At 37.1% G+C, this 22,222-nt stretch overlaps 1 protein-coding gene across 1 annotated transcript in view; it reads right to left on the reverse strand.

Moving 5' to 3' along the window:
• The window catches only part of LOC126184765 (facilitated trehalose transporter Tret1-like), a 204,018-nt gene that overhangs the window by 32,961 nt on the left and 148,835 nt on the right, over positions 1-22,222 (reverse strand). Inside the window, exons 5-6 of the mRNA XM_049927316.1 lie at positions 18,330-18,428; positions 4,239-4,426 (exon numbers count right to left, since the gene is read on the reverse strand). Coding sequence (XP_049783273.1) covers positions 4,239-4,426; positions 18,330-18,428 — 287 coding nt within the window. The remainder of the gene's footprint in view (positions 1-4,238; positions 4,427-18,329; positions 18,429-22,222) is intronic.

The raw sequence follows: 22,222 nt of genomic DNA on the forward strand, positions 1-22,222 counted from the left end.
TCGTTTATAAATTAGTGACAATGTTCTTCTGAGTATAATAGATAGTGTAAAACTAAATTATGGCATCATCTGAACTTAAGCATATGATGATTTAGTGGAGAAATTAAAAGTGTTTGAAATGTTAGGTAAGGTGAGTCTCTTCAAAACATTGCAAGTGAGGCAGGGGTTAGCATGACAACTGTTAAAGACTTGAGAAAAAATACAAAAACTCTAGATAGTCATACAATAATGATCGATGATGTGAAAGAACTCAGAATATGTAAGACTTTGAAGAAGTCTCAAAGTAAAATTCTGGACAATGCTTTGTGGGTGTGGTTTGAGCAGGAAAGGAGAAAAGGAACTTCATTGGCCAGACCACCCATAAAAGATAAGTCATGGATTTTGTATGAAAACTTACATGAAAGTGAAAAGTTTACAGTGAGTGAAGGCTGGTTACATTGGTGGAAAAAATGATGTGGCATTCAAAATGTAATTATTTTAGGTGAGAAGTTGTCTGCTGGTGAAACAGCTGCCAATAAATTTATTCTGAAATTTTAAAACTTAGTTAAAGAGCTTAATGTGACCCCTGATCAGGTAAAACAACATTGATGAATCTGGTTTGAACTACAAAATGCCCCCTACAAGAATTCTTGCTACACAAAGTCAGTCTGTAACAGGTACAAAACTTGCCAAAGATAGAATTACTATTGTTCTCTGTAGTACTGCCAATGGCAATTACAAGATGCCATTGTTTGTGATCACACAGGGGAAAAAAACAACATTTATATCAATCTTCCTAGCAGATTAAAACTGTGTGCTGGACTGAGACTCGAACTCAGGACCTTTGCCTTTCGTGGGCAAGTGCTCTACCTCATCTCATTCTGGAAACATTTATATCAGATCACTGCCTGTATATTATCATAACCAAAAGTCAACATGAATGGAATCCAGCCTCTTTAAGGAATGGTTTTATGACCAATTAGTCACTGCAGTTACAAAATACCTAAATGGAAAAGAACTCCCTAAACATGGCATACTGATACTCAACGATGCAACATTTCATCCATCTGAAGATGAACTTCAAAAGGCGAAATAAAAGTTTTATTTCTTCCTGTCAGTGTAATATATCTAATCCAGCTCATGGATCAGGGGGTCAGTGAATGGCTGAAGAGGTGATATTGCCGAAAATAAATTTTATCAGTGTTAGAGAGGACACAAGGAGGCAGCATCATTGTTTCAAGTGATGAAATCAATAAATATGAAAGATGTGATCTATACAGTTGCCAAAGTTTAGGAACAAATGCTGGCATCAATGCATGAAAAATCTTGGTGTATTGTGGCTAAAAATGAGTGAAATTAAAGATGAAACATCAAAAGAAATGAATGAAGAAAATAAAGCTGAAGCAGACCGTACAACAAGTGATGAATTCAAGACGTGGACACTAACGATTTTGCATGATTTTCAAACTTTACAACTGAATGTTGAGCCCAGTGAAATAAGTGAGTAGATCAGTACAACTGGAACTGACAGCATTATGGAAAAAGAATTAACTGATGATCAAATCATCGATGCTGTGAGTCAAAGAAGCAATGAGCAGGAGAAAGATGATGATGGTGATGAAGGCAATGAAGCTATGGCTCGAATATCACATACAGATGGTGAAACTGCATTTTATATAGCCTTTCAATACAACAAACAAAGCTCTATGTCTACCCCAGAAGACATTTTGTGGACAAGTAATGGTGGAACATAGTGGCAAAATCAGGGTTGTTGATTGCTAAAGGAAAAGTTTGTTACACATTTTTTTATTCACTCACAGTAGCAAAATTTTACTGTGCCATACAGATTTATTTTAGAATATGGACACTAACTTATGTTAAACTTGTGTATAAGACTTTTTAGTGTGTTAACAGTTTATTGTCATTTTGTCACTTTTAACATGAAATTATATTTGAGACAGTATTTCCAGTTGAAAATTAAAGTTTTCCTGTGCTGTATTGTGATGTTACGCCCAATAAAAGTGTTCCTCTGATAATCGAACCTTTTTTGAATTCTGACCATGCTCTTAGTCCCCTAGGGGCCACATTAATGAAGTTCTACTTGGCTTGTTGACATTTGTTTCACTGTGGATGCAGTAGTATCGTCCAAACTCCTAACACAATCAATAATTTGTAAGTAGGGGTTTAAAGGATGGGGTACACTGCACTGCAGCATATGATAAGTTGAGAATTTGGGTCTGATGGAAAGCATGTCTCGATGGCTGAGGCAGTTAATAAAGCCAGTCTACAGAAGCGGAGCATCCAGGCTGAGTCTTGGTCTGGCACAAATTTTCAAATTTCAACACTGTATTACCACAATGCTCTGTGTGGCTGGAAGTCATATGTTTCCCACCATCCTGTACTTTTACTTCTCCATTCCCTATTTCATACAATATATGCACTATCTTTGTTTTTGGAGGTGGTGTCTGTTCTGTTGGGCATGTCTGACACAACAGATACTACTCAAATATACACATTTTTGTATGAGCACAATGGCACCTTGACATTTGATTCATTGTGGATACAGTAATAGTGTCTGAGCTCCTATGGGATTTAATAATTTGTGCATAGTGGGTTAATGGACAAGAGGCACTGCACTGCAGCATGTGATAAGTTGAAAATTTGGTTCAGATGGAAACTGTGATCAATGGACTGTGAGCAACAGAGAAAATGAATGAAACATCAGTTGTGAGCAGCACTGGGGAATTTGAGTTGGTTGGGAAGCATGTCTGGATGACCAAGGCAGTTAAGGCAACCATTCTAGATAAGTGGAACATCTGGGTTTGAGTCCTAATCTGGCACAAATTTTCAATTTTTATCATTGCATTACCACAGTGACTTGTGCAGCTGGAAGTCACAAGTTTCCCACCCATTCTTTTCCTTTACTTCCCTATTCTCTGTTTCATATAATAAACAGTGATATTGAGAACACAGTATCTGCAGATTAATACAGGCAGTCTTAAATGGATCTCTCAGACTACTTTCTAAATTGAAACTGTCTGATGTTATGCATATAATGAAGATAAAAAGTCAGATATGTCTATTTTGCACACATACAATCACTGCCGAGGTGAAGTAGCATATCCTGTGGAAATTCTCCTGATTATCACAACCTATAAGCAACAAGAATCAACACCAGTATAAGAATTATGAATTGTCCAAGCAACAGAAAACCCTGAAAAACAGAGCTTAACACTGTTTAGCTTCCTTCTATCTATTGGTTATCAGCTATTATGTATATCAAAGAAAAATCTCAAGATTGGAATAAATTATATTTTTGCATTTTTAAAAAAGTATTTTTTTACATAATTAACAAAGTTATACATTATTTCTGCATATGACTAAATATACAGGAAGCAAATGTTAGAAAAGTGTGTGTGTGTGTGTGTGTGTGTGTGTGTGTGTGTGTGTGTGTGTGTGTGTGTGTATGTGAGTGGGTGTGGGTGTGGGTGTCTAAAATATTGTACATTCTAGATATGTCAAATAAATGCCACAAGTTTTAAATAATTGATTTCACTGATACAATTTATAAAGGTTTACATAAAACATCTTTTATTAGGAATCTGTATCTAATGCACTCAATGTGTCACGCATGTTTTATAAGATTCACTCTTTTTTGTATACAAGGCAAATTATTGTTTATTAATAACCATTATTCATTAACTGATTTATTTTTGTGTGCACTATTATTCTGTAAGCCTTGCAAATTTAGTGCATTATGAATATGTGTGTCTCATATTGTCCACAGTTTTTAATTGAAAACTGTCATTCATATTGCTTTGCTTACAGAACGTGTGGGCGAGTTACCACTCCTTGAAGTTATGGAGGCCTTTCTCAGCTTCATTTGCATGTTTTTTGGAGTGTTGCTAAATAAGTTGTGATTTTATTCACACAATGGGTTTTGATTAAGTAACATATCATTCTCAATTGTGCTGGTAGCTATGCTTAGGATAGTGCAGTCACATAAAAAAACTGCACAAAATCGGACAACTCACACTGCTGTCAGCTGGAGTCACACTCCACTCACTTGAGAATGGGTCATTATTGAACCAAAACTGGCTGTATGAACAATATTACTACTTCACTGACAACTGGAACGTTTTATTCTGAGAAACAAGACATCATTCAGTGAGGATGAATATAAGGACAGCAAATAAATAAATAATGTGAACGCATAGAGTAATAGCACTCTTAAGCATAGCAACTCTTAGAATACTTACATTGTTTCCTCCTAACCATTTCAGTGCTTTTTCTGCCTCATCAATTCTTCCTTTTGTAACAAGCCACACTGGGCTCTCAGGTATCCAGATAGCCATCACTATTATTGGCGCAAATGTGTAGATTAAATTGAGCCAGGCACAGAGGCGCCAATCTAATATTGCACCTTCTCCATAAATAATTAGCATCCCTATTAATGGTAAAAAAACTCTATAGAGTTATCTGCATAAATAAATCAAGCGTATATTTATCTCTGGATGATCAACAAACAAGAGATGAAAACACAGCTTTGCAATCATGATGACAATATACCACATGTTAACTTTGACTTCTGCCTAACTGAGGTCAGATTTAGTGTTTATTTATATTTGAATAATTCTTTTCAAATTATAATCAAGTAATCATAATAAGGTAACAACAAGTTATGTAGTGATTTAGTTGCAAACAGAAAATTAATGAAAAACACACTTTCTCTTCATGTAAAGATCAAAATTAAGATTACATATATAGTTCACTTCACAGGCCCATGATTAGTAGATCCTCAGGGGTGTGGAACATGTCATAGGGACCCAGTTTAAAATACAGATTTTACGCAAGAGTGAATATGCTTAAATTTAAGGTCCATTTTACACATCCTTCATGGAAAAGTACTAAAATATGGAAAGGGCTAAAAAATTTAAACTAATTTTCATTTACAGTGCAATAGTTTTCATACACATGTAAATATACAGTACAAGTCATAAATGATGACTATAATTTTTTATGTACTTACAGATAACAAAAGAAAGAAAACATGTTAATCATTTAATGTGACATTTAATAACTTTGTGATTTAGATATGATGAATGGCTGTTGATGCATAAACAATGCCTCAAGTTCTGATCTTCATGTGTCAGCTCATGGGCTGAAGTTTTGAAGTTTGAACAGTAAATGGAAAACATATGGCTTCAAGAAGAATGCTACATACACTCACTATTTTGATCAGTGTTTCACTGTTCACTCTAAATGACTTGTGTCACCCCAGCAGTTATTAATAAATATCGTGGAGGAATACCTCCATGACAACTTTCACATCTGTGATGTATACCTGTATGCATCTCAGCTATTGGCTTTCTTGTGAAAGAACAGAAGGACTAAACAAATATATCTAGAAAAATTTTCTTACAGATACCTCCCATCAGCAAAAGTATTTTATACAACTGATATCCCTGGGGAGTACAGTGCGTTTGTGGCATGGGATGACCATCCCTAAACAATGCAGATCATGACTAGAATTTGTTTCAAAATGTTGTCAAGAATCCAAGAATAAAAATAAGGTATATCAGCATTTATTTAGGAATCTCACAAAGTTTCATTGTGCGAGCAGAGAACAGAAACCTTGATGTGCAGCAGATGCAGGTGTTGCAGCTGAGACACTGCCAATGAACAATGGAGTTTTACAACTTCATTATAAGACATTAGAGGCTATAGTAACTATTTTGAAGAACCCTCATTTCCACCAATGAAATGCATGTCATGAAGGAAACTGTATTGAATTCTCAGGAAACACAAATGTGGTTAAACGTAAACCCACTCAGTATGTGTGTCTGAGTACACCAATGAAAACATGGTATCTGTATGTGATGTGGAGTATTGATTATCATCTTGTTGGGCCATATGTGCTGCCACAGCAGCCACAGGAGAATATATTTATGAATCCTGGGTACTTCTACATCTAAATCTACATCTACATACATACTCTGCACACCGTCATATGGTGTGTGGTGGAAGGTGTAACATGACAAGGCTGGAGTGGAAGCCTCAGGTTGCCATTAAGAGTTATTAGTTAAATAATAAATAAATAAGTAAATAAATAAATAAATAAATGAGGAAAGGTTCCACTGCTAAGGTAAAGCAGATAAGTATAAACAATAATAGACAGTCCATAACAAATATTGTGGAAAGACAAGAGTGGTGAGTGAGCATAACCATTAGTTTAGGCTGCTGAAGAATGCCAGGGATAGTTCCCTTTCAGGAAATGCATCCAGCATGGAATTACTACAGTAAACTATTCATTGTGCGGTGCATATGAATGTAGGCTGGCCAAAAGATAGTAGGTTTTGCTGAAGTTGGCACAATGAGGGTCTACAGATAAAGGAAGGATTAGGAGGAGTTAGCATATGGCCTTAACTGGTGAGCACCAAAAGGTTAATACCAAGAGGGTTGCTAACAACTGAAGATGTCCAGAGCTGTGTTGTATGGAAATACCAAGGCTCTGAATAGAATGAACAATCTGATAACTTAGAATGAGGCAAGGAATAACGATGCAGTAAACTTAAGGGTTGTATGTAAGTCCAAGAAATGCAGTCCTATGTACACAAACACCAGCTATAATTACAAGCTTAACTAGACTGTACACTGTAAATATTTGCACACTATAAATAACAGACAAGGCTGTCTTACGGGATAAATATAATATCGATAATGGTATAGCACTGTGGCCATTATCACAAGTAGCAACACAAATTACATTATTATTAAATATGCTATGATGATAAATGTCTTCATTAATTGTGTTGTACCAGAAAGTACTCCATTCATACACTTATAAATAAAGTAGCACATTATGAATACTATAACAGGTTAATTTAACATATTGCTCTTATTGATGGTATTTGATTGAAAGTGCAGTAAATGTGCATCTTTGTCTAGATAAATCATACATGCACGTTTAAAGGAATAGCAATTAGTGTCAGAAGACAAAGAATTAAATATTGTTTCATACAACATATGTAAATTAATTGTAGTGTAGGAATGGTTTACCAACTCTATTTAATTTACACTTCCATTTCATTATCATTCAATTTGAATTGTACATAATGTGTAAAAAGTTTGTAAGAACTGTGTTATGTGGTGCGGAGCTACTTGAGATCCCATTGGCTAAAGTTTGGTAATGTTGGTGGGCATGCTGGTGGGAGATGTGCTCTTGGGAGCTGATGGAAAATGCAAGAGGGAATTTATGTTATGGACAGAGAGGGCTGGGCTGGTTTTATGATGTGAGAGTGGCTATTTGGTTGTGACCATCAGAGACTTGTGTTTCTCACAATTGAGAGTGCAAGCAAGTGGTAGATTATAAACAGAGACTTGCAATTGTGACTTTGGCTGTTGGAGCATAAACTGTATTTTGTTACAGATGGACTTTAATTGATGTATCTGAGTAGGGGGTTAAAAGAACTGGTGTGTAAGTGCACTTTGTAATTTGAGCATATTAAGTGGAGACTACTATCACTCATATGCTGCTAGTCAAATTGCGATTGGTAAATCTTTCCCAGATGAACTCATATTTTATTTAATTAACGACCGCCATTAAGTAGGAAACCATATTTTGCTGAAAACACCAGTCACACAATATGCTAATCTGGAATGTGGTGTACATTATTACTGTGGCTTCTCTGATCTTTTATGTTAAATAGTATTTAACTCAAATTATGTATCTGCCCTCAACCATTTCACCACAGGCCCACCAGTGTAGTGGATTGACTGGTCACTACATCAGGGGATACAGCAGATGGTGTATGGCTCTACCCCGAGACATTTATGAGCAAAGGGTACTACTAGTCTTTCCTTTGCTGTTCTACTTGCAAACTGACTGAGGAAAAAATGACTATCTATATTCCTCTGTAGCCCTAATTTCTGTAATCTTAACTGTGTGGTCCTTATGAAAACTGTACATTGATGGCAGTAAAATTGTTCTGCAGTCATCTTCAAATGCCAGTTCTCCAAAGTTTCTCAATCATGTTTCTCAAAAAGAATGCTGCCTTCCCTCCAAGGATTCCCACTTGAGTTGCTGCAGCATCTCCATAATATTTGCACCTTGATCAAACCTACCAGTAACAAATCTAGCAGCCCACCTCTGAATTGCTTCAGTGTCCTCTCCTAATTCTGCCTGGTGGGAATACCAAACAGTAGAGCAGTATTCAAGACTAGGTCACACTAGTGTTCTGTAAGGGGCCTTATTTACAGATGAACCACACTTTCCTGAAATTTTCCTGATAAACCAAAGTCAGCCATTTATCTTCCCTACTACAATCCTTACACACTCATTCCATTTCATATTGCTTTGCAACATTATGCTTAGATATTTAATCAATGTGACTGTGTCAACTAGCACACAAATAATGCTGTATTCAATCATTACAGGTTTGTTTTTCCTACCCATCTGTTTAACTTACATTTTTCTACATTTAGAACTAGCTGCCATTTATCACACCAACTATAAATTTTATCTAAGGCATCTTGTATCCTCCTACAGTCACTCAAAGATGACACCATCCCATACACCACAGCATCATCAGCAAACAGCCACAGACTGCTGCTCACCCTGTCTGCTACATCATTTATGTATATAGAGAATAATAACAATCCTATCACACTTCCGCAGGGACTCCTGATGATACCCTTGTCTCTGATGAACATTTGCTGTTGAGGACAATGAACTGGGTTCTGTTACTTAAGAAGTCTTCTAGCCACTCGCATATCTGGGATCCTACCTTCATTAATGGTTTGCAGTGTGGAACTGTATTAAACACTTTTCAGAAATCTAGGAATATGGAACCTGGCTGTTACTCATCAATTAACTTCTGCATTGCTTGCAAACTATGAAATCAGTATTGTGAATAAATATATTATAGAATATTTTGAGAATGTTGAACTTACTGACATAAGCAGCTTACACTGAACATACCATACTGCTCATGGACTCCATTTAAATGTGTTAATAAAGGATCTAATGTCCTAAAACATACACTGCCTGACAAAAAAATTGAAACACCCAATAAACATGGTAGGCTGTCAATGTAAATAGTACACATACACACCATTGTCAGTTATGTAAATGATTGGAGTTACAATACTCTCCAACAGGTAGAATGACCACCAGAGTGCATTAGTGTTGTTGGTGCTTAGTGTTGTTACCAGGCCTTGTGGGCTATATAAGGGGCGTGAACTATGTCAGATGTTGAGTGATAACTGTGAAGGGCATGGAGATGCTGCTTGCTTGTGTGAGACAGTGTTATCAGCACATGACATGTGGGTCTCTATTTGACAGTGTGGTCAAATTGTGCAATCTCCAGATCTGTGGAGCATTTGGATGTGACCCTATCCTGATGCTGGACTGTGTGGGAATGTGAGGGCAGGCATACTCATCGTCAAGGTTTTGGTCGACCATGTCTGATCACAGCATGGAATGATCACCATATTGTACTCAAAGCACACCATAAAATCTTCAGATTTACACATGCATCAGAAAACAAGTAACTGACTCCCTGCAACATTCTGTGTCATTTCACAACACTGGTCGGAGACTAGCAGCAGATGGTCTAGAGAATTAGCATCCCATTTGTAGGCTGCCATTAACACTGAAACACATGACTGCGTTTGAAATGGCACTGTGACCAATTAGCTTGGACTGTTGATGAATGGTGTCACATTGTATTTAGTAATTCTCCACTGCCCTGGATGACCATCATCAGAAAGTTTGGCAGAGGTCCCATTCTTCTAGTATTTTGGAAAGGCACTGTGGTGTCACTGCTGGCATTGTGTGAAACACAGTAAGGTTTTCACACCACATGCTATCATTCTACTCCTTTCAAAGAACTTTTCTTTCCTCTTTCATCTGACTGTATTTGTACATGTAACACATATGCAGTGTGCACTCAAAATTGCCGAATTTTTATTTATATAATATTTATTTATCTACATCTACATGGATACTCTGAACATAACATTTAAGTGCCTGGTAGAAGGTTCATCTAAAGACCTTCACAATTCTCTATTATTCCAATCTTGTATAATGCGCAGAAAGAACGAACACCTATATCTTTCTGTAGGAGCTCTGATTTTCCTCATTTTATCTTGGTGATCATTTATCCCTATGTATTAATGATGTCGAGCTCAAATCCTGTATCATTTCAGTGATACTCTCTCCCATATTTCACGATAATACAAAATGTGCTGCCCTTCTTTCAACTTTCTCGATGTACTCCATCAGTCCTATCTGGTAAAGATCCCACACCGTGCAGCAGTATTCTACAAGAGGACAGGCAAGCATAGTGTAGACAGTCTCCTTAGTAGATCTGTTACATTTTCAAAGTGTCCTGACAATAAAATTCAGTCTTTGGTTAGCCTTCCCCACAACATTTTCTGTGTGTTCCTTCCAATTTAAGTTGTTCATAATTGTAATTCCTAGGCATTTAGTTGAATTTATGGCCTTTAGATTTGACTGGTTTATTGTGTAACCAAATTTTAATGAATTCCTTCTACCATTCATGTGGATGACCTCATACTTTTTCATTCTTTAGGGTCAACTGCCAATTGTTGCACCATTTAGATATCTTTGCTAAATCGTTTTGCAATTTGTTTTTTTATCTTCTGATGACTTTATTAGTCAATAAACAACAGTGTTATCTGCAAACAACCAAAGACAGCTGCTCAGATTGTCTCCCAAATTGTTTATACAGATAAGGAACAGCAAAGGACCTATAACACGACCTTGGGAAACACCAGAAATCACTTCTGTTGTACACAATGACTTTCCGTCAATTGCTATGAACTGTGACCTCTCTGACAGGAAGTCACAAATCCAATCACATAACTGAGACAATATTCCATAAGCATGCAATTTCACTACAAGTCACTCATGTGTCACAGTGTCAAAAGCCTTCTGGAAATCCAGAAATATGGAATCGATTTGAAATCCCTTGTCAGTAGTGCTCAACACTTCATACGAATAAAGAGCTAGTTGTGTTTCACAAGAATGATGTTTTCTAAACCCATGTTGACTGTGAGTTAATAGATTGTTTTCTTTGAGGTCATTCATAATGTTCAGACACAGTATATGTTCCAGAATCCTGCTGCATATCAACGTTAATGATACGGACCTGAAATTAAGTGGATTACTCATACTACCTTTCTTGAATATCAGCCTGACCTGTGCAACTTTCCAGTCTTTGGGTAATGATCTTTCATCAAGCAAACGGTTGTGTATGATTGTGAAGTATGGAGGTAATGCATTAGCATACTCTGAAAGGAACCTAATTGGTGTACAGTCTGGACCAGAAAACTTGCTTTTATTGAGTGATTTAAGTTGCTTCACTACTCCAAGGATATTTACTTCTACGTTACTCACATTGGCAGCTGTTCTTGATTCGAATTCTGGAATATTTATGTTGTCTTCTTTTGTGAAGGCATTTTGGAAGGCTGTGTTTAGATTTACTCATGCAATTAAAGTTGACACTCGGCGCATTGGCTGATGGGAGCAACTGTAAATGGGAAATGCCCTTACGGTCGCTCCAATCAGCAACCGCGCCAAGTGTCAACTTTTATTTGTGCATGTAATAACTCTTCTTTGGCAGCACTGTCTTTGATAGTTCCTCCATTGCAATCACACAGAGAAGACATTGATTGTTCCTTGCCGCTAACATACTTCATGTACGACCAGAATCTCTTTGGATTTTCTGCAAAGTTTTGTCATTGTGGAAACTGTTATAAGAATCTCGCATTGAAGTCCGATCTTCTGTAAGAGATCACCAATCTTGGGGATTTTGTATCTGTTTAAATTTGGCATTTTTATTTCATTGTTTCTGCAACAGTGTTCTTACCCGTTTTGTTTACCAAGGTGGACCAGTTCAGTTGTTTGTTAATTTATTTGATACAAATCTTTCAATTGCTGCTGATACTATTTCTTTGAATTCAAGCCACATCTGGTCTACATTTATATTATTAATGTGGAAGTAGTGTAGATTGTCTCTCAGGAAGGTGTCAAGTGAATTATTATCTGCTTTTTTGAATAGGTATAATTTTTGATTATTTCTCGAGGATTTGTTGGTTGCAATATTCAGTCTTGCTATGACCACCTTGTGCTCACTAATCCTTGTATCCATTTTGATGCTTGTGATTAACTCAGGATTATTTGTTGCTAAGAGGTAAAGTGTGTTTTTGCAACCGTGTACTATTCACATGGGCTCACGAACTAACTGCTCAAAGGAATTTTCAGAGAATGCATTTAGCACAATTTTGGACAGCAATCTGGAATTAAACATGTATTTTTGCCAACATATTGAGGGTAAATTGAAGTCACCACCAACTATAATTGCATGAGTCGGATACGTGTTTGAAATCAAACTGAAGTTTTCTTTGAACCTTTCAGCAACTGTATCATCTGAATTGTGAGGTCGGTAAAAGGATCCAATTATTATTTTATTCCAGTTACCAAGAATGACCTCTGCCCACACTAACTGACAGGAACCATCTACTCCAGTTTTGTGATAAGATAAACTATTTCTAACAGCATCAAACAAACCACCACCAACCGTGTTTAGCCTATCATTTCGGAACACTGTTAGGTTCTTCACAAAAATTTTGGCTGAGCTTATCTCTGACATTAGCCAGCTTTCAGTGCCTATAATGATTTGAGCATCAGTGCTTTCTATTAGTGCTTGGAGCTCTGGTACTTTCCCAACACAGCTACGACAATTTACAACTGTTATGTCTTAATATTAAAATCCTGACTGCAATATCATTGTTAGTTTTTGTGAAACCTTGCTAATTAAGTAAATTAGTAATCAAAGTTGTTACAAACAGTGTGCCATATGGAAATCATTCTAAGCTAATCAGTAGTTTTGAGCGAACTGACACCAACCATTTCATTCTTCCCAGTAAACTCTTTATGAGTAAAGGAAGACCACTCACTGAAAAAACCAGAAGCATTGTGTCATTGATACAATCTCTTACACAACATCCTAGTCCATCCATATGCCACTCCCACTCCCAACCTCTTGCTGCAGGGATCATATCCCCATGGAAGACATAGGTACAAGCCATGCCCAATCCGTCCACCCAGCACTTCCTACTCAAGTCCTGTCACAAGCTTATCCTACCCCATCAGAGGCAGGGCCACCTGTGAAAGCACCCATGTCATATACCAACTCTGCTGTAATCACTGTACCTTTTTATGTTGGTATGATAACCAACCAGTTGTCCACCAGAATGAATGGTCACCGTGAAACTGTGGCCAAGAACAAAGTTGATCACCCAGTGGCACAACATGCAGCTGAGTATAAAATGATCATTTTTGATTGCTGCTTCAAAAATTGTGCCATATGGATCCCTCACCCTACCACCAGCTTTTCTGAACCATGGAGGTGGGAGTTATCCTTGCAACACATATTTCGCTCCTGCAACCATCCTGGCCTCAGTCTCCAGTAACCCACAGCCCCGACACCCTCCACCCAACAGTTTCCTCTTCCTCTATTCTATCACCCCATCCCACATCACGTTCCTATGTCACTTCAGCATGTGCCATTCCCCACTGGCTCTGACACCCATGCATCACATGCCTAGATTGTGCGTCTGCCACCCCTCCCTCCCGCATTTGTAGCCAGTAAACCAGATGCCATCCTCTGTGCTGCTAGGTACCCACACCCCATCCCCTCTCCCTGCCTCCCACCTCTCTGTCCCTCTCAGTAATCTGTTTCACTTTTCCAAAAACTAATTAACTTGAAAGACATTTATAATTAAAATTTAGCCAGTCAAAACTACCTTTGCCTTTTGAGCCATTATGTTTGTTGGATGCCATGGTTTTTTTGTTGCTTAACTTTTTTTGAAGCAGAAAATACTCTTCATTATTCAATTAAGCCATTAATTGAGAATTTACATAAATGAACAAAAATTCAAACATGGCAACTTTACATATAAATAGGCAGTACAATCCAGAGGCATACAGTGCGCTAGTCAAATAGTACTGTGAACTTTTATGCTTTTCTAACTAGCTATCTTTTAGTTAAACCAAATCATTGTTGGGACATACAGATCATCTGTTTTGTTAAACTATCACCATGCAGTTTTATAAACTATAATGTAATCATGAAGATTATAAAATATTGTTATGCCAATTTTTATTTACCACCCCCACTCCAAAAATCCACAGTCCAGATTTGGAGTCATTACAATAACATCTTTTAACAATCTGTGTTGCAATTTGGCAGTTGCTTTGTGAGAGTCTACACCCAGTAATCACATGAGTAAGATCTATGTAACAAGCCCATGTAAGACAGTCAACGAGTTAACAGCTCCATGTTACTGTTATTGAAAATCAACTACTTGTCAAATATACTTACAAAGTTCTTTAGTTATTAAACATATGGACTGTGTCAGCCAGTCTGCACTCAATATTTCTGTTTTTCCTTTTGCCATATTGAATGTTTTCAGTGGTTCAGCATCTTCTCCCACCATTATCCTGCTATCCCTGCTCCTCCCTGCCCCATGCCTCCCTTGTACCTCCACTATCCACCCCAGTGAAGTTGGCTACTCATTTCAGTCAGGCTTCAGTCTGTGCAGAAGACAGGTCTTTCTGCTCAAAGCATTCTTCATGTGTTGAATAACAATCTATCTGACTCACTTTCGGACTAAACGAGTCCACTCATTTAAAAGCAGAAGCATTGAGTTCCCAACAGGGACACACAAAGAAAGAAAAAAAGAGGGTGTTGCTGGAGATGTAATGATGAGTAATAACTGTTAACAAAAAAATAACAAAAAAATTCTATATGTTTTGCCATTTATTTGAAATTGACAATAGCCAATCATGTCATTGCATGTGCAAATTCAAGCTTTTGCATGTGCTAAAATGTGGTAATGCACAGACATCTGTGACTTCATGAGTTTCCACTTGTTGAAATGCTCACTACCAGTTAAAATGTGCCTTTTTTGGAAGTGATAAATTTAAGCTAGATGAGCAAAAGCTACAATTACTTGCATGCCGTATTAAAGCTTGCATTATGCCAAAAACAGTTTAAGTGATTGTTTAAAATAGTAGAATAAGTGACAGTGCATATTTTTATGCTACTGACATATATAAGGAAGTAAATTTTCTTCATGGTCATGGTTTGAATGAATACAAGTTTTAACTGCATTCCTTAAGAAGAGGTTTAAGTGAATGCTCTAGAGAGTGGGATACATGGGAGTTCACATTTTCTCATAATGAAACAGATAAATTTACATTTTATCACCACAGTTTCAGTTAAACTACAAGTAACAGCATCACACTTTATCTTTTAGGCAGTTTCCCCCATTCGTGTACATCATAACTCTAAGTATTCATTCATTTTATAGGAAGTTTTTTCGCATGTGCACCCCCCCCCCCTCCACCCCCACACACACATGTGCACCTGTGCCTCTACAAAGTGCCAACAGGGCACACAATGCCATGACCGTAGTTTGGCAGGTGGACTAGGATGAGTTGGAGGTTGAGGTGGGAGAGGGGCAGGAGGGACGAAGATGGGTTGGAGTGGGTAGCTAGGAGCTCAGCGGAAAGCAACCAGTTTGTTGGTCAGGAATGCAGAAGAGATTGGTGGGGGTTGCATGGGATAGACATGTGGGCACTTGTGTCGGAGTCAGGGGAACCAGTGCACAGTTAAGGCAATATGGAGACAGGAGTTGGGAGGGGTGATAGGCCAGAGGAAGGGGAAACTGTTGGATGGAGGATGTGGGAACAGTAGGTGAATGGAGACTGAGGCCAGGAAGGTTACAGGAACAAAGGATGTGTTGCAAGGATAACTCCCATCTGCATAGTTCAGAGAGGGAAGGACCCATATGGTGTTATGGGAGTGAAAGATGTGTTGCAAGGATAACTCTTAATCACATAGTTCAGAAAAGCTGGTGGTGAGGGAAGGATCCAGATGGCACAGGCTGTGAAACAGCATTGAAATCAAGCATTTTGTGTCAACAGGATGGTCAACTATGTTCTTGGCCACAGTTTGGCAGTGGTTATTCATTCAGGTGGACATCTGGGTGGTTGTCATACCAACATAAAAACTGTGCAGTGATTACAGCAGAGTAGGTGAGGATATGATATGGGAAGTCTGTTTGCAAATTAGGTTGGAGGATGGAGGGTGTTAGTACCTTTCTGTGAAGGTCTTTATGAGACCTTCAGTATACTGGGCAAGAGAGTTCTCATCAATGCAAATATGCCATCCATTGGTGGCCAGGCTGTATGAAAGGGATTTTTTGGTGTGGAAGTGATGACAGTTGTCAAAAAGTAGGTACTGTTTTGTTCTTCAGCATTGACCATTGTTATGACACTCTTACAAAGTTGGATGAACCAAAGAGATAGAGAAGAACTGAAGAAGAGCTTTACACTTCATCATGAGTTTGTTTAGCAAGTGTAAAAGACCATCAGAAATGCCCAGTACACTTGAATTGGGTACTAAAACATTGATATTTCATTCAATCATTAACATGCTGTTGACATGTGTCATTATCTCTTTATCATAACAACAAAATTTTAATTGCACCATATGCATACAAATGATTATTATTATAGATATAATTTCTTCAGTCTTGAACATCAAGATGTTGTTTTGACTTAAAGTTAATTATTTTAGGAGATATGATGAATTGAAGATATCATAAATTTGTTGGCATGCAAAAGTATGTGTGTCAAAATTAAAGCTTAAAAAAACAACAGTTCAGTAGTCAGTTTTGTGGGCTCAGTAGTCCTGATAGTCAGAGAAAGGAATTAGTTTATCTTAAAATTTGATAGCTCAAAAGCTTATAGTCAATTAAGATTTGATTTCAAAGCACTGCTCATTTTTGTATCAGGCAATATTACTAAAATCTGTTTTGATTATATTGTAGCCAGAATTTTCTGAATGCAGTGATATTCCTATGTCTTGTATTTTAAAGGAAAAATTACAACTTTACATTTTTGTTAAATAGATTATAAATGACAGTTCTATTGGAAGCCAGAGAAACTTAACTACAAATTAATTTAAGAGATGAAAAAGTAGTGTCTTGTGTTTTTGCAAAATAAAAAGTTACATCATTTCATACATGAAATCATTAGTCATAAAAATATGGTCTGGTTAACTCTATAATGCTCATTCTTTAGTATTGTTATTCTAGTTCCCATGTTCTTGTTGTTGTTGTGGTCTTCAGTCCTCAGACTGGTTTGATGCAGCTCTCCATGCTACTCTATCCTGTGCAAGCTTCTTCATCTCCCAGTACCTACTGCAACCTACATCCTTCTGTATCTGTTTAGTGTATTCATCTCTTGGTCTCCCTCTACGATTTTTACCCTCCACGCTGCCCTCCAATACTAAATTGGTGATCCCTTGATGCCTCAGAACATGCCCTACCAACCGATCCCTTCTTCTAGTCAAGTTGTGCCACAAACTTCTCTTCTCCCCAATCCTATTCAATACCTCCTCATTAGTTACATGATCTACCTATCTAATCTTCAGCATTCTTCTGTAGCACCACATTTTGAAAGATTCTATTCTCTTCTTGTCCAAACGAGTTATCGTCCATGTTTCTCTTCCATACAAATACTTTCAGAAACGACTTCCTGACATTTAAATCTATACTCGATGTTAACAAATTTCTCTTCTTCAGAAATGCTTTCCTTGCCATTGCCAGTCTACAATTTATATCCTCTCTTATATAAAAAAAAATGAAGCTGTGAATTGTCATCAAAAGGTGAAGCAGACAAGACAATTGGACAGTTTATTCACAATAGTGTAGACTATTCCACTCACAATTGTGAAATACTATTTGAAAAGTGTTCACAGCAATAACACATGGAGAAGATGGACACAGTAAGAAACTGGGTGCAGCCAGATATGTTTCAGTACCACTATTGGAAGAGCCTCACTCCCAAGATCCTGGGACCACAAATTCCAATACAAATTAATAAATGTATTAGACAATATTACTTTCTCCCACCTACATCTTCCCTAATTACCATGCATGCAAAGTTAATGAAATTTAGTTATATACAGAGTAGTACCAAACGTTTCCCTTCCTGAACACTATCTAAGCTTAGGGTAGTTTCAGGAGAAGTTATTCTGATGCACTATCCAGAAACTGCTTCTGGTTACTACAGAAGAATACCATACAGTGTAAAAACTTACCTTTCCAATCATTTTATGTGAGATAAATTTGACTGAGTTGCTGTTGTTGTTATCATGATTAATATATGACATTCTGATATTTATACTTGTAACAGTGAACCTCTGGAACATTTATCTTAGCTCTACTAATTAATTGATGTAAAGATATACCAAGTGATGCAAGTGATGGCCCTGATGCTGTAAGTGCTCCTCTGATTTCTGGTCTTCCGATTTCAGTTGTGTACACAACAGCTGGACTCGTTCCCATACCTGCAATTTGTAACTGTTGAGTGATGAAAAACATCTTTCTAATGAAGTGCAGCATCTATCTAAAACAGCTACTTACAGTATTAATGATTACAGTGCTTAAGTTATGTCACTGACTGTAATGTACTGTTTTGTATTTTCACTTAAGATTACCATAGATCAGTGTCACCCTTACAATGAGAAGCTAACATTTAAAAATCATTGACTCCTTAACACCTTTCCATTTATACTTCCCACCTGCTTTTAAGTTTGTAACATTCTCTACATCACTGTCAGTATGTATGCAAACAGGTATATGTTGTGAAAAGGGGTAAAATGTCTGTACAAGTGTGAAAATTTACTTAACTAGGAACCTCACAGGATGTGACACTATCAGCAATTAAAACTTCAGAATCTATAAATTTTCTGTATGATTATAACTAGACAATAACACTCTGTTTTTTTAACATAAAAGGGGTTTCAAAACACACCAAAAATACAAAATACTTGAATGCTAGATAGCAGTGATCGCTGAATCACTTAAAAAGATAGCTGTATTTCAAAATTTTGATTCATTTTATATGTCTGCAATGCAGAAAACTGTAATTACAGAATTACTGAAACTTCATTAATGGTTGAAATTAAAGTTGTATGAATAGATATATGGAAAGTTTTGGCATTCATGCACAAATTCTGAAGGTGGAATAGTACAGTACAACTGTTTTGTTTTTAACCATTACATTGTTCTCACATTTGTTATTACAACTGATCTATGAAATGGTTTAATCAGTATTGACTTACTCATTTTCAAGGGGTTGAGTAAAGGAATTGAATGTTTAAACACAAATGTTCTTAATGTCAACTCCAGAATAAGACTAGAACATATTCCATCACCATTCACATTTAACGTTTTCATGGTTATTTAAAGGTTTATTCACAACAAAGGAAGTAACATAAAATATTTATATTTTATTAATTATTACACTTAATGACATGACATGATTCTTTCAAGTAAAAATCACTTTTTGTGCAATAAACATCATAATCAGATCCACTGAGAGAAGAAAATGGATTATGTTATGCTGTTTAAAGCTATTTTAAATGAAAACAAGCATGTCAATTTGGGACACTGGATGTAGGCCTGTATTTGACAAGTTTATGAAGGAAGATGTAAATTTCAAGGCAGTAAAAATGTCTGCCAGAATTGCTATTCATTCATTTGTTTGATAAAAAGTGTCTGAATATTTTACAGAAGTATGTTATAATACTGTTGTGTAAAGTCAGTGGCCAGACATCTCAAAACTCCTTTTCAGGGTCTCTGACTCATGTGAGAACACACAATATTTTGACATTCTAATGATATGTGTGTGAGAGAGAGAGCAGGGATAAGGGGAGGGGGTCAGGTGACAGGTGAAGGGAATATACAGTTTGAAATTAACTACTTTACTCAGTAAGTCTTCAGTTAACCAACTGAACTGTTAACTGTTTGATCTCAGCTCTTCAATGTATCTTTGTTAGCTATTTGCATTAAGTATCTCTTATTTGCTCTTCCTTGCAACTTCTCTCTTTATAAACAGTTGTTGCAACTCATGAAAACTGTGGAATAATAAGTTTCTCTGGTATGAACTGTGACTAGAAGGCCCACTAAAAGGTGCTTACTCTTGGCAGGCATGGGCAAAGCATTCAATATCTCTATATAATCCTGGTCAATATATACAACCCATTTGCTGCTCTATACCCCAGAGATTGCAAGGTAATCAAGTTAATATGCAGATTTAGAGCCTGGGAGGAATAATGGCATAATTCTTGAAATACTCTTGTGTTAAAGCAGCAGTACCCTTTGGGATACCACAAGTTGATGGTGCAGTGAGTAATAACTGCAAGGGACCAAATCAGTCTTTGTTGCTAAGTCATACTTGTTGGGCAATATATGCCACATACTAAAGAATGAGATCCTGGGCTATGAACTTGGTTATTGTCACCTGAAATTATTAAACCATTTCCACCACTTTCTTATTTAGCTAGAAACATACTACTTCATGATAGTCAAAGAGTGTTTCTGTGGCACAGCAATTAGCATTGCCAACTACTGTCATTGATGTCCCAGATTTGGTTCCCTGTAGCAGTCTCATACTTTTCTGTGCTGGAAATTTCTGGAACGTGGTCTACTCAGGCACATGAGGTCAAATGAGGAGCTGCTTAATAATACTTTTCAACCACATAGACTGTTTTTAGTGCTTATTTATCAATTTGTGACTAATACAGTTTCATTGCTCTTAAAATCATTGTTGTACATGAACCCTAATTTTCTTTTATGCTAGGCTGGGAATAGAGCCATACCAAGGTGATCCTGCACCCCTGGCTGAACTACCAAAGCTACACAGTGTTTTGACCCACTAAAGAGCCAAATTCATCCTTGAGCTCATGAGGTACTGAGGAGGACAGAAAAATTCATAACATGGCTGCGGAAAGCAAGAAATTTGACTTCAGATGAATAAGCATAATCAAATATGGGCGTAAACAGTTACAATTATTCCTTCAAAAGAGCTTCCAAAACTTGGAAAGACATGACAGCTGACACTGTTGTTACAAGATTCCAAATGCAGTAAAAACATGAAAAGGAAAAATACTCCTAGCGTTAATAATGGCTACTTCTAAAATGCTAAATGACATGTAACCTTCCTACATAGTAACTCTGTTTTGAAGTTCCCCTTACAGGAATGTGCTAGCTATTATTCGACAATCATTGCATAAAAGCAAATTCTGGTGATCCCTGGCACACTAACCATGCCCAAATTTGCCAAAAAGTGGACACACCTGTGTTCACTGGTAAGTTAATCAACAAAACTTTAATTTGACAAATGATCAACAATTCAAGTCATATCTCCAACACTAGATTCCAAGCTGCTGATATTGAATTTTCATTGGCTACGGAGCATTTTTGGGTTGCTGTTTAGCACCCACATTTTATGTGGGTGATTCAGTGACAATACACACATTCAGAAGGCTTATTATGGCAGTTAATCCAGTCTAAAGGCTTATCAACAATCGGAGCAAAATGGTAGCCTTTGGCAACCATGTGAAGCTGAATTAGAACTAGGTGTTGCTGGGGAAGGTTGACATGATTCAATACCATAGTTTATTGTCTTTGTGTCTCGCCATGTCACTGTGGGATAAATTTGTAGAGTGCTAACATCGACATAGTGCTCAGGAGTCTAATAGAATGTTGTTGGACTGTACTGAAAGCTGCAGTCTGCATTTTGTTCTGAAAATTTTGTTCTGCAGTGACAGAAACTTCCAGTGTTGAAGCTGTTGCCAGACTTTGCTAGAGGGATGTGTCCAGAAGCTGCAGTACAGACTGCTTGTGTCTGTTGACCTGGGTTGTAAGGAATAACAATGTTATGGATCAGTGAATTTGTGTTGCACTGTTGGCAGTGAGAGTAAGTACAAACAAAATGGCTGTGGTGACCAATCCGTCTATAACCAGCAATCTAGGTCTCATAATTTTGCATCGGCAACTTCCTCCAAGTCTATCTTAGCTGTTGTTACGTGGCTCTTCCACATGAACTGTTTATTACCAAGTCATAACTCTCAGAGAAAGACAAATGATTAGTATTTGCCTGTGACTTTAATTTCTGTAGAAGCACAACATATCAGGAGAAGAAGATTGTGATAACAAAGAAGCAGCCTTTCCATATAGTGAGGCTACATGAAAGTTTGAAAATGATGCTGCAAAAGGCAAAGGTAAAGATAGCTCCCATTCCTGTGACACTTCATTAAAGGATGCCATGGTTGGTGGAGAAGCATTTGATGCTGCT

This window comes from Schistocerca cancellata, chromosome 4 (assembly GCF_023864275.1).
Source record: "Schistocerca cancellata isolate TAMUIC-IGC-003103 chromosome 4, iqSchCanc2.1, whole genome shotgun sequence".
In the NCBI taxonomy this organism is placed as follows: Eukaryota; Metazoa; Arthropoda; class Insecta; order Orthoptera; family Acrididae; genus Schistocerca; species Schistocerca cancellata.